Source organism: Poecilia formosa, unplaced genomic scaffold (genome assembly GCF_000485575.1).
Source record: "Poecilia formosa unplaced genomic scaffold, Poecilia_formosa-5.1.2 Scaffold97, whole genome shotgun sequence".
NCBI lineage: Eukaryota > Metazoa > Chordata > Actinopteri > Cyprinodontiformes > Poeciliidae > Poecilia > Poecilia formosa.
The window spans coordinates 1549134-1563324 of NW_006800036.1; the positions used below are offsets into that span (position 1 = coordinate 1549134).

Below are 14191 nucleotides of genomic sequence, written 5' to 3' on the forward strand. Positions count from 1 at the left end.
GATAGATAGATAGATAGATAGATAGATAGATAGATAGACATTTTTTGTCAGTAAGCAGCCACTGCTAGTAAAGCAAGGCAAATTGTATTAGAGGTGTGCAGAAAACTCGGTTACTGCATTTACCTGCATCAGGTAAAACTATGAACTTAAGTGTCTTTTTTGTTCATCTGCAATGTTTTGATGCACATTTTGTCAGTTGTATGTTTTTTGTAACATCTGTAAAACTACTCTATGCATCACAGTTTTAAATTTACTTTGGTTAGATATTTATTTCCAGATGTTGTGACTTGAGTATTGCTCTACAACAAATTGATATTATTTTCTATTTGTTTTTAACAGCCGTGCCACATTATCGTTCCTAGGCTCCTTGCTTTCACTCCTCATATTTCCTTAAGGAAAAGTCATAGTCAATGTTAGCGTACATAACCTTTAATGAATACACTCTGCTACTTCAGTCAAACAAGCCATGCTAATGTCACCAACGATAACCAGTCTACATGGTGCAACTGGGGAAATAATGAGGAAAAAAAAACTTTTCTGTTTTTATCTGTCGAAGCCTTTACCGCATAAAATCAAACTGTTCTCTGACCAAATTTCTCATCTGAGTGCAGGGAGATGAATTAGACATGAACAGTACAAATATTTTCATTTTAACTGGTGCCTGATATTAAAAGTGATAGTAACACTCAGAGGTCATTACTCTTCACAGCGGAGGAAAGCAAGAAGCACGGCAGAATAAGTGAATTCATATCTGTCTAAATTCATGTCCTCTGGTTCTTATTCAGGAAACTTCAAGGATAAAAGAGCGGTAGCTCTTAAAAACTGAACATGCTCCAAATAATCCTGTCGTGTGATCAATAAAAAAAATCACGTCTGACTGTGACTAGACAGAGAAGTTCAAGTCATCTTGTCAAACAACTTCAGAGTCGCACAGTTTGACTTGTGTTGTCACTGACAGGCGAAGGGTGCTCCTCCTCCTCCTCCTCCTCCTCCTCCCCCCGCCAGCTTCCTCCCGGTAACAGCATCCGAATACTGATGGGGGGAGAAATGAACCAGAGGTCGATGTGGGGTGAAAATGTGATGAACAGACAGCCGTAGGGCAGAGATGGAGAATTCTAAGTATAAACCTGATAACAATCACCAGGACAGCAAAACCTAGATTGGAAAAACTGTCTTCCTCACCATCTTTTCACTCACACACACTTGTTTTTTCTCTCACCTTCCCTTCTCTATGTTAGCTCTAGGTGGGAAACACTTTCTAGACACCAAAAGACTTTTCAAGACTTTCTTGAGATTAAAGCACAGATTTGAGGTAAACTCATCACAGCTACAAGAAAGACCTTTATGACCTGAGGTGGGAAACACACAAACACACACACACAAATACCCACGCAGTCTAATGTTCGTACACACTCTGCACTTTGTCACAGCCTGGGGGGGCTTCCTTAAACAAGAACTTCATGCTTGCAAAAGATAAAAGTCAAAACAAGGCAGGAATATAAAAGAGCTTAGGGCTGAAAATACTCATCATAGCATGTGTCAGATGAAATGGGATGAAGACTTCAAGACAGAAAAAGGGAAGGAAATAGGGTGGGTGAGTCATCATTATTGCAAGAATCTGAGAATATTTAATCAAGTTGTTTATGTTATATGTTCTAATACAAGCAAAACTTTCAAGTGTAAATCAGTTGGGGTTTTTTTTTCGCTCTACTCCAAATCCTATCTATGGATTTCAAATCTTACAATCTATATCAGGCATGGTCGTCTAGGCCAGGGACGGCACATCTAATATCTAAAATTACTTGCCTGAGCACCAAACAAATGTTTTACTTCGAGCAATATTTTTACTGCACAGACTATTCTGAATCGATAACTTTTGTAAACGTGTAACTATAGATTATTTTGAGTATATTTCAACAACTGCGAAATTTTCTATAAATGTTGGATTTTTACTGATGCTTAAACTGTTTCCTCTTGTCCTCAATTCTTGCTAGATTAAAAAAAACAAACAAACAAACATCTGTATGCCAAACATCACTGGAGCTTCATATTTCAACAGTATTTAAATGTCCCAAACTCTTTTGGAAGTTATGTCTTAACATAAGAAAATATGAAGGATAAGTAAGTAAAAAATCTAAATATGTTATGAAAAGGGGGGGAAGAATCAGCACTTTGTGGAGGTTTTACAGCTGCCGTTTCCCGCTGCCTGAGGCAACATTTCTAGGCAGCTCAACAAGATGAATGACAAGAATTTGACCAGCAGAGGAGGAGGGCAGTCCTGACAGCACACAACCAGCCTCGAGAAGATAAGTTGCATACTGCATCTTCAAGCTGCTGTTAGTTCAAGTGCCAGGAACAAGTGAGATGAACAAAGACAGCGCATTATGGAGTGTGCTATTTAAAAGATGCTGACACGGTTTGCTTGCCAAGAAACTGATAGCAGTGTTTGTAACAGGTGACTTCTCTCCAGGGTTCAGCTCACAATGTGTAAATTAGAAGGAAAAGTGTCTCTAAAGAAGCTGCACTAACAAGCCTGGCAAACCGCAGAACACAGCTATACATCCTGATCTGTGAATGTCCAGAATATAATCTGAATATCAAGTGTGTGACAACAACAAAAATGTTTTCTTTTACTTTAACTGTGCCTTAAAGGTGACTTTCTTGTGAAATCTCGAACGTTTCTTGAACAGCCAAGCTTTCCTAGGACGTTTCACAGTTTTCTTTTGGACTTTGGCTATTTTTACCATCAGTTTACTGCTTACACAGACTGCGATTAAAAAGTGAGGGAACCTATAAAAGGTATTCACTCCACTGGACGCTTTTTACCTTTGTATTGCTTTTACAAAGCAATCATGAGCAAAAAAAAATCTGGCATTTTGACAAAAAGAATGTCCTTTAATGTCAAATTGAACACCGATTTCTACAAAATAATGTCAATGAAATAAAAATATGTAACATATAATAAATGTATAAATAGTTGCTCTGTTTAAAGTGACTGACCTAATTAAAAAAAAATTCAAGAGTCAATTGTTTGTAATCTCACAGTGAGTGGAACGGAGATCATCTGAGGGCAGTGAGTGTGTCTCAAGGATTGTAATGTAAAGACATCTGTGTCTGGGATGTCCGCTCACTGGTTAATCAGTATTCCTGGCTTATAGCATGAAGACTAGGAGAGCACTACAAGCAAAACGTAGAACAGGTCACTGAAAAGTATAAGCGAACGGATGGAAACAGAAAATCTCTGAGGCAATGAAATGAATGAAATGGAAGCAAAATGAAACATGTAAATCTTCTAAGGTCAGGCGTTCTCAGAAACTGAGTGACGGTGATAGAAAGAGACAAATGAGAGAGGACTCCAGGACACCTGTGACAACGCTGGAGAGGTTACAAGATTCAGCAGCTGTGACCTGGCATACAACAATTGAAAAATGTTATCCTAGAAGTGATTTAAAGTTGATTTAAACAAATCTATAACGCTATTATAACTAATACTTCTACTGTAAAGCACTTTGGAGTCATCTGGACTTGATAAAGTGCTCTACAAGTACAAGACACTTACCATTTACCGTTTACTTCTAAGAAAACTATAGACTTTACAATTGACTCCTTTTATTTTTATGTTCCACTGTTTTTCGTCACTTTACATCAGCTGAAATTATTCCTAGCAGAGTAAAGCTGGCTGAGCTTCCCCGTTTCTTGTCTTTATGTTAAAATAAACAAACTAACTGCTAGTTGCAAACTTTGAAAGTGAGAGAAATAAAAAAAACATCTTATGTAATTCTTGGCAAACCCACATACAGTAAATTTTACAGCAGAAATTAAAACAAAACAAAACAAAAAAAAAGCTCCAGTCTTTATGGTATTACAGCTTCTACTGGTGGTTTGAGAGAGCAGATTTTTTTAAAGTTATTAGATCAAAACCCCAGGAGGGAGAAGAAAAAAAACTAATAAGAGTCCAAGAGGGCACAAAGACAAAGACCAATTAAAGGAAGTTGGAGTGAGAACCAGTTCCAGTTAACACGGAAATAAGCGTTTGACATCCTCAACACTGAACATATTACAGACTGAACATAAACACAAGAATGAAATGTTTGGCTCCAAGGATTATTAAATTAAGTGACATTGATATTAGTTTGCATAAAGAAGTCAGATTTAGTCTTGTGTAGTAAAGTTGATTTTGATCAATTGTTTTCATCAGATTCATTATGTCTTCCTTCACATGCACTGAAGTGTTTAAAAAAGTATTTGACTTTACTACTTATTATGCCTCCCCCCCTCCCAATACTTGCATGTTTAAGATTATCAGACATGTACCTAAAAACTAAAACGTAGTTTTCCGCATTCTGATTTATCCAAATCAACGTGACTATGTGAAAATTAGAAGGAATTTCTTCTAGAATAAAGTCTGATCTTTGTCTTTTCCGTCTCTTAGTCTATTGAGAAGTGAAAATGGTGTGCTTTGGATACAACCAAGTTCTTGACCTTTTGCTCAATACTGGCGGCCTGACATTCTCCTTCATAATTTTCTGAAAGAGTGCAGAGTTCATGTGTCCATCAATCTGACCATGTCCTGAAGCAGCCTCAGACCTTTATGTATTAACACGGTCCCCAAAAACTTCTACTTTCGCTTTGTCAGTCCACAGATTATCTTCCCTAAAGTCTTTGGGAAAGACATTTTTGGCCATTTTTCAGTTTTTACCCTCCTATGGATGCAATGTTTAGCCAGTTTCTTTCTTATTGTTGAATCATGAATGCTGAGCACGAGAGAGGCAAATGAAGCCTCTTCTGCTTTGTATGTTGTTCTGTGATCTTCTTTGATTTCCTGGATCAATCAGTACATTATTTCAGCAATTTTGGTGAGCTGGTCAGTCTTGGCAGAGTTCAGCATTGTTCCATCTGTTTTCTGTTTTTCTCCATCTGTAGATAATGCCTCTCATTCTGAATCATGGAAGTCCTAAAGCCTTAAAAATGACTTTGTAGCCTGTCATGGCAAAAGGGACAGATATTTTGTTTCCAATCTATTCTTGAATTTATTTAGAAATTGTAGCGATGTGTTGTTGTTTTTTTTTATCTTTTTCACCTACTTCATGTTTTTTGACATTTTCTATTTAAGTATTTTTCTTTTGGATTACATATGTGAGCTTAAATTTGATAGCTTGTTTGAAATCCAGCATTTAAATCTGCAGTTTGTATTTATTCAGTTCTCTTTATTTGATATGAGAATTTGCTTGATGGTCTGAAACATTTAAAGAAATCTAAACATTGGCTAATCACTTTAACTCCAGTGTGGCCTATTAACATAGTGTTGTAGACGGAAACAAAAATAGCCTAACAAGGTAAAATTAAGACTTACAATGCAGAGAGTTTAGATGAGGTAATCCTAAATCTCCATCTTGGACAACTGTGACAGTAATATGAGGTGAATTTGAAATAGCAGATGTTCCACAACACAGGGTCAGATTTATTGAACCAGTAATTACTGGAGATGGCTACATGCCATCTGTCAAACAACGGCAGTAGATAAATTAAAAGCAACAGCTGTGCTTGTGCTGTGGAGGTGAGGGCAAGTTAAAGCTTATCGCTCAGTGGAGGAAAAGATGCATGTCAGGGAGTTTATTCCCTTCAGGTAGTCAGAAAGGGAGACGGAAATGAACAAGGGAGAAACATTTTTCTTTGCGAGGTTTACCTTGTTTATCATTTACATTTCTTACTTGTCAAAAAATGTCTTGAAGGTATGTGCAGTGCCATCACTCCATGTCGTGCGCGTTTGTTTTATTTCTGTTGGCACATTGCTTGAATAACATCTCATCATGTATTAATAGTAAGTGCTTTCTGTTATCAGAGAATATTACATTTACAGAAGCACAAATTGTAGCTGATGTGCATGAAAATCAGTCCCTCCGGGCTGTTACGTTTCGCTCTTCTGGCTCTGTTCCGTTTTTCTAACGAACCAATTTTTTACTCAATGGTAAAACAGCCTGCTGCTGCTTTTAGAAACAAAACATGCTGGAAATAAATGTGTTTATCATAACAGTCCAGAGGCTGAACACCGATGTCATGAAGTCTGCTGTATTCAATCAAAATTGACCATAAATCATTTCATCACTCAACCCATTTGAGCAACAAAAATAACTTTTACCACAAACTGTCTTTATTTTTAAACTGGTTTATGTTAAGTATTTTTTTTTTCATTAGACTGAATGAAATCCTCTAAATGTTCAGAAGTGAGTGGTTCGGTTTCTGGTAAGAAAGTTTGGGTTTGTCTCACCTGTTGATTCCACAATTTGACCTAAAGAAGGAAGGAAGGACAGTAAGAAGGAAGGAATAAAAGACAGAGGGAAGGAACCAAGCAATCTATCTCCTCCCACAAAGCAAAGCTCCCTGTGAGCCACCCAACTCTCATTAAAGCAAAATGTCACTTACTAATAGCTGATAGGCAATATGCACACTTCCAGTCAGACTGAGCAATTTAATTGTCAGGATAAACCTTTAAATAGCTGCTTAATGTCATTTATCTGATTAATATTCCCAGACCATCACCAATGGTGAAAAAAAAATCACAGGGAAAAATGGCATTGTTTTTCAATGGAGCTATAAAATGATACGGTCCTGAACAGCCATTTAAATCCTCAAACATGAACACCACACTATTCTGAGCAAATATTTATTTGACATTTTAAAGTGTTTATTCTAAAGTCTGAGCACCCACTTTAATGATGAGACACATAATGCAGACGTACAACTTGAAAGTAACGCTGATGCTCAAAGTCACACCTGTTTGAAACAACAAATTGTACCCAGTAATCATCTTTAGTTGTGTTGTGAAGATCATCCCTTTACAAGAGCTAAGGTATGCTGTGCTGCTAGACAAAAAAAGACAAACAACAAAAAAAAAAAAAAACACCTGGAGTCACCGACTTGACACCTGCTTGTAAGGTCAAAGGTAACTGGGCCTGGGAAATGGGAACTTCGTTTATTAAGATGTTGAGCTTTGTTTCAGTAGAAATAATAGTCCCAACACATTTTTTTTCTTTTTAATATAGCAAACTCAACTCAAAAATTTGAATGAGAAGCAGAAAACAAACTACATAAAAAATTTAAAACACGTTTTGTTTTTGTTTTTTTAAACAGTTATTTAATTGCTGTTATCTTAATATACATGCAAATATTAAATCCAACTAGTTTTTTTTATATTGCAACCCTAATATTTAATGGAAAACTGTCACTCATCGTCGGTTGTAGCTCTGAACATAAAGGTATGAGAATAATTAGATGAGAATAAAACTTACTTGAGAATAACACACCCAGTACCACTGGGTGGTGCGGTCCACAAGACCTGTATCCTGGTTCTTCTGCGAGGTGTGCTCTCCGTCACCGCAGGAGGGCAGTTGGTCATGAACTGGGTGTCATCATTATCGATGATCTGGCAATACAATAAGTGGCATTATGCACATGTCATATCAGATTTACAAAGGACACAAAAACATATATTGTCTCCGAAACAGAACAACATATGTTGCTTTGTGCAGAAAAAGTGGATAAAGTTGAAGATCCAACAGGTTAGAAGTTCAACTCAACTCACAGAGCGGGAGCTTGGAGCTACAGCAGTGACAAATAGAGGAATTAAGTCACAGCTTGATGTATTATAATTATTCTCACTTTGCTCTTTGACTTTAGTGGAGTAAAAGTAGCTGAAATCATAGCACGTATTTTGAATAATGATTTGTCGGCTGATGTGTTTATGCAGCATCAAAATTTTATTAATTATGAGACACGACTTCATAGTGATTTAAGAGTGCTCCGTTGGCTTTCTAAAAAATATGAAAATATGTGAATGAGAACAGCCTTTTTGAGAGCTTGAACACATGAAACACAGTTTTTATGAGCAAAGACGACACAAGAGGCCAAGTTGCAAATGTAAGATTATTCATGTATCTTGATCCATAAATCAATTAAGACTTTATTTCATGAAAATATTTTGTTTATATTAAGACTGGGAACTTTGTTCAAACTGTTTATCTTTGATTTAACCTGTGTGAACTGGACTTAGAACTAGTTCTTGATAGGGGGAACTAGATTTGAGCAACATAGTAAACCTTAAAATTTATTTTAAGAAAAAGGTTGCAATGTGATTTTAAGGAATCACTGTGAAATCATGACATTTCTTTCTTCTAACTCAAGTGAACAGTAGTTTTATTGTATATTATTTTCAAAGTGATGAGGAAAGACAGCAGGAATATTAGATGGCTATCAAACACCATGTCATCTCTGTGTAATTATTTTTCACATCAGGGAACCACAACATCCCGTCTCCTTTGAAGGACAGGAAGTAATAGAGTGTTTTGTCAGGGCTTAATAAATATTTATCCTTTGATGCCAACAATGTTTTTCTGATCGCTACATCCGGAATAATATTATTTCACAGCATGATAATTAATCTTCACACAATGTCTCTTATCTTTATTTGTTTGTAGGAGGTGGGTTGGTGATCTGACACTGTTGATCTGATTCTTTTTTTAATCTGATACATGCAATCTTTAATAAAACTAATATGCATAGTATATAAGCCGTAGAGCTCAATTTTGCTGCTCTATAGAAAATAATTGCTTTAATCTTTTTTTTTTCTCTCAACACATAACAATAGCTTTTCTGTACACATCACTAGAATTTGGCATTTGAGTCCATCTTTCAAGCTGCTTGTAAAACAGGTTGCTATGGGCGGTTCGCTGTCGTCTACACTTTATTTGCACAATTTCAGTTGTCACTGGAAACAAGAGGCAGATGGGGGAAATAAAAGAGAGTTCAACAAAGACATGTTTTTCATATATTATCAAGATTGTGAATGCTAAGGGAGGGTGATGCTGGGGGTGGGGGGGATGACTAAAGGTTTATTTCTTTCACCACTTCCTGTGAATGTGGGGATGTTCAGTCATGCAACCTGACCTTAACTTATCAAGTAGTTCCGTACTCTCTGTGACCAATCTTTGGCAGCAAGTTGAGTCAAGAGCAAAGCTGTGGGAAAGGGAAACCTTGTCAAAGTCCTAAGGTGAGGCTTTGGATAATAACAGACTTGTACATTCAAGACATGCACTGCCCAGTTGTCTCAATACTTAAACCTTGTCACGGACCTTACAGACTAAACACATAGCGAAACAGAACCTCATGTGGCCCTATGACCTTGTAGCATGTGTTTCCCAGCTGTCTCACCATAATAATAACAAAGACTCAGCACTCTTTCCCAGAAATCCTGCTTGACTCAAACTCACTAACAGTTTCCCCTTTTGGAGCTTTTTCCGCTGATGAATAATTTCCATATTTCTACGGTGACTGATCCGCCTTTCATTTACATTTTTTTTTTTTTTTTTACTAAGACTGAAGCTCTCTCAGTCAAATGCTGAAACAAACAACTCACTAAAAGGCAAATGAAGAGACAGATTTCAGAAAGACCCAAACAAAGGAGAATGACAGCAAAGAGCTACTGCCTTTTGACAGGAATATAAAGGCAGATTTGCATCGTGCAAATTTAAATTGAAGTTGAGTCTACTGAGGCGTAAGCATTAAGTACAACGCTGCTTTGGAGACAAGAAGAAAACTGAGATGCTCTGAAGAGATGCCAAACAACCATAAACACGTTTATGGAAAAAAGCAAACCAGTAATACTAACCGCACTGGGTTTGTTTATGAAGCAAGTCAGTTCCTGTGACTGATCCCAAAGTATGGTTCAAGATAGCTCTGATTAAATATTCTTACAGTCAACTTAATACACTAAAATCTGAAGTCAAATGAACAAAAGTGGATTACCAAAAGTAAAAGCTTTAGTTATTTAGAAAAAAAAAAGAGACAGGGTAATAATATGATTATGATTAAAATTATTATTTAATAATTATGATTAATGACTTTATAGTCCAATTCTGTATCACTCTTTATTCCTCATTTCTCAACACACTGCTGCCAGCTCTCTGTTGTCAGGTACGAGCATCAACACCAGCTGCACATCATCCAGATGGCAGAATATGTCATATGACTGGAATGCAATCCCTTAATTCATTACTCTTGGAATAAACTATTGCAGTCAAAACAATCCTGTGTAATGTTATTGAAACTGATAATGTGATGACAATGTGTGAATATATCCATTTAAAAATGTTCTCAGGAGATGAACTTTAAATTCTAAGGTGGGTTTTCCAAATACCAGGAAAAAAAAGCTGGCTGAAGTACTTGAAGAACATTTTACAAATTGATAAGTATTTTTGGCTTGGGGTTTATTTCCAAACCACTGTTACTGCTTGAGAAGCAGAGTTGTCCCAACCACAACCATATGGAGAGTGTGTGGCATATTTTGGATGACAGAGTCAATGCAAAAGAATGAGCCAATTTAAGAAAACTCATTTCTGTCGTAAATGATTCTGTTTGTGTCACCAAGTGCAAAAACAATATTATTTGAAAGCAGAGGATCTGCTCTTTACACCGATGTTTTTCCAAGTGTGACAAAGATTTGGCAAGTTATATTACACAAAATCAATGTCACGCCTTTGCTGTTGTGTGGTCAAAAGTTCTGTTTCAGCCCTGGAAACCACTACAGATGTCTCATGCTAAATTAATACAGCAGCTCAATTATGGATAAAACAGGGAAAGTCACTTCACCAGTTTAGCAGTATTTCAGATATCTAAAACAAAAACTAATCGATATTTATTGACATCAAATTATATGAAATTACTGTATCATGATACTTTTTCAGCCATGTCGTCCAGCCCTACTTTGCGCTAGTTTCAAATTATAGCTTAGATCTATACTATGTGCAATAGTTGTGCAGCACATTGCACAATTAATGTGCATTGCCCAGCCCGGCTCCACTCAAATCAGTCAGATTTGTACACGACTCACCCTGGTGGTTACAACAAGTGACAAAACGAAGCTGGAAGATGCCAAACAAAGCTAAAAATGGAAGAAGTTACGCTAATAAGGTAGAAAAGAGCAAAGCCAGGAGTCTGGAATTGATTTTAGGCTGATAGCAACTTAAAATAATAATGTATGTTTACTTCAGGCTCAGGGCTGTAATTAGAGTTAATTAGTCTAGTTGGATTGAGCTCAGACACGTCGTCTATGGGCTCGGACCGGGTCAGACTGGACTTTTTTTTAGGCCCAATCTAAACTCCATTTCAAACTGATAACTTGGTTGTTTACATCAAGACAGAGAGAGTTTTAGAGGAAGGGAACAACTTTCATGTGATGGAATTATATATGCACTGCTGCAATTGCTCATAATCCAATTAAATGTTCAGCAAATCTAATGCAGCACAATTTAAAATTGATCAATGATGCCAGTGCATGGACAAAATACTGAGCCAGCGAAGAATAGAGTAGCAGGTCAGGTTAGTGTGGGAAGACTGTCAAAAGAGGTGTTTGTTTTCTTTGCAGAGTCTGGCATGTCAGTGAGAGTCCACGGTTTGTCTATCTCAATCTCGCTCAATCTTCTGCTCCCACTTCAGTCGGTAAACACAGATGCTTTAGAGTGCCTGCACAAGCAAACGCAGAGCTCTGTTCAAACACACTCACACAAAGCCTGGGTGACAGGCACGGCAAACCTACGATCCTCTGGAGAAATCTGACAGAAACGGCTGATATTAGCGAGCATATGTGTGTGCGTGTTTGTTGGTTGCTGTGCACACACACACACACACACACACACACACACACACACACACACATTCCAGGATAGCAATTAAATGTCATGCAGTTGCAAAGCAGTGAATACAGTTAAAACCATTGGGACTTTAGTTCAAATATGAGAAAGAAGAAAAGAATTACAAGGAGACAGAATGATAAATTGAAATGTCACATCTCCACTTGAGGATGAGCTCATTTCAGAGAATCACAAAGTTTTCATGTCTTGATGAAGACCTCGGAGGCACCGACATTTTGCCTGAAGTTTTTCATCAATCAAAGCAGCTCTATTACTGCAGAACACCTCTGAGATCTTGGGGCTATCATCAATATTGCATCATATTACATTCTATGTCTCACCCACCCAGCCATGGCAGCAGAGTCGCATGTGAAAACAGCCGCCCTTTGAAAGTCCCTTCACTTTCCAATATGTGATTCTCTGACCTGAACTGTACAATTGCACAAAGCAACAATCAGAAAAACATTCTGCATGCTGTTCACTGAGTATCACAACTCACACTCTTCCACGTATGCATCTATACTTTCAGTATAATGGCTGGAATATCATCCATATCAACCAGCTGGTCTGCAAGACTCCTAAAGCTGTTCATCACACTTCTCACATTAAAAATTTCAGTTGTTTTTGAATGAATGTCTGAACGTCTGTTCTGCTTTGAAAAGAAGGTTTCATTTTCTGCCTTTTCACTTTGCCGTTACCTTTTCTTGTCGTTTGTCTTTTTTGTGTGAATGCCATTGAGGTGAGTTGTAAAAAGCTTTGACAATACCAGGCAAGTCTATCACCTGGACAACATATCAGGGGAACAAAGTAACTAACATGTTGAGGCAAAATATCACCAAAAAAAAAGTGAAAGTACTGGACTGCTTGACACTAATCATTTCACCAACAAGAAAGTTTAAAGTGCTTAACGTCATAAAATACAAAAAAAATACAGTCATAGACGACAGTCAACAATTAAAACATTCCATTCGGTGGCAGTATTACACATCAGAATGTTTATCAATGTTTCATTTGCAATGTTTCAAAAGAAACTCTAAACAGGTGTGTTTAAAACAGGTATTTGGTTTTCATATCTGGGGGAAAAAAAATCCCTGCAAACCTGAAACATGCAGAAACCGTTTGCACCTTTTAGACAGGACGAAATGTGTTTGCTTCAGATTTTAATCAGAGAATCTCACTAATGAACTGTTGGCTAATTACAATGAGAGACTGAAGCAGAAGATTGAACACAGTCAACACAGAGAATAACGATCACTGGACAAATATTTTTTCCACTTTTGCTACCTATTTACCTCATTTAAAACTGTAGCTTAATGTGTGTATTGTTTATGTCAGGCCATTTGGTGTTTGACGTACTAAGCTGAGTTCCTGTAAAGCACTTTTGATTGTCTTGTAAATAATATGAGCAATATAAAAAAAACTTCTCTTGTCTTGCCTTCTGTAAATGAAACAGTAAAATGTCCAATATCTATAGCAAGTTAACATTTTAATAATTTCTCTAAAGGATTTTTACAAGTAGTAGTAGTTGCTAAAGGCAATATTTTATTTGTTGTTTGCTATTGTTTGTTGTTGCCACTGGTTTATCACTTGTCTTGTTGTTGTCACTCCTACAGGAGTAACGGCCAGCAGTGGTATGCATTCTCTATTTCCCTGCTTAACATACACCAACAATACAAGCTGAAGATATCCCATCTGGGAGCATCCATCAACAAATTACTGTTCTAGATCTTCCCCAAGTATCCCGAAGGGGATATAACCAATGATTTTTGCACCATTATCATCTTGTTATGTCAGTATCATTGTGATATGTGTCATTATTGGCACTGTGCTGTCCTCAGGATACAGATGCTTCCTTCAGTCCTAATTACAGTTTGCCATCATCTCTAAGGTACCATTTGCACTTTATTTAAATATTGTGATAACCCTTTCCACACAGATTCAAAGCATTATGGGAATCAACATTTGCATTGCAACAGCTATTCTCTCTAACATCTGTGCAACAGATGTGCACTGATGTATGTAGGAGTGTCTAATATTTGAAAATGTCAAGGTAATGCATTGCTCGGCAATATAATTACATACAGGCAAGTGTTGATAATGTTTTGTCATTTCTGCTGATGTTTATTCGCACAAAGTGGTGGTCCACACAACTTGCATAATAGAGGATTTAATGAAAAGTCGTGACAACCATCCTGTCACAGAGTCCAGGGACATCAGCTGCAGAGAACTGGACTTTATTGCTAAAGAAAAGTGAGGTCTTAAAAGAAAAATCACTCCCAAGTCGCATGCACAAACAAGAACAGTTGGTCTACCTCAAACTCTAACATAGGCAGTGGCAACATGTTTTTCTACTGGAACCACTGGAATGGATCAGAACCGCTCTCGTGTAATGCTTTCCTTTCCACCAGATGTCTTCGAAACCGAGCTCTGTGTAAAAACACACATCTGTTTTAGTTCTGATAAAACTGACATCTACAGACTAGATTAGTCAGACAGGATGTCAAACA

The 14191-nt window shown here is 37.1% G+C and overlaps 1 protein-coding gene across 3 annotated transcripts in view; it reads right to left on the reverse strand.

The window, feature by feature from the left end:
- Positions 1-14191, reverse strand: part of spon1b (spondin 1b) — a 114829-nt gene that overhangs the window by 58723 nt on the left and 41915 nt on the right. For all 3 annotated transcript variants that reach the window (XR_001662919.1, XM_007558582.2, XM_007558581.2), the window contains exon 3: positions 7290-7423. Coding sequence is in view for 2 of the 3 variants with exons in the window: in XM_007558582.2 (XP_007558644.1) it covers positions 7290-7423 (134 nt within the window). In the remaining variant the exon portion in view is untranslated. The remainder of the gene's footprint in view (positions 1-7289; positions 7424-14191) is intronic.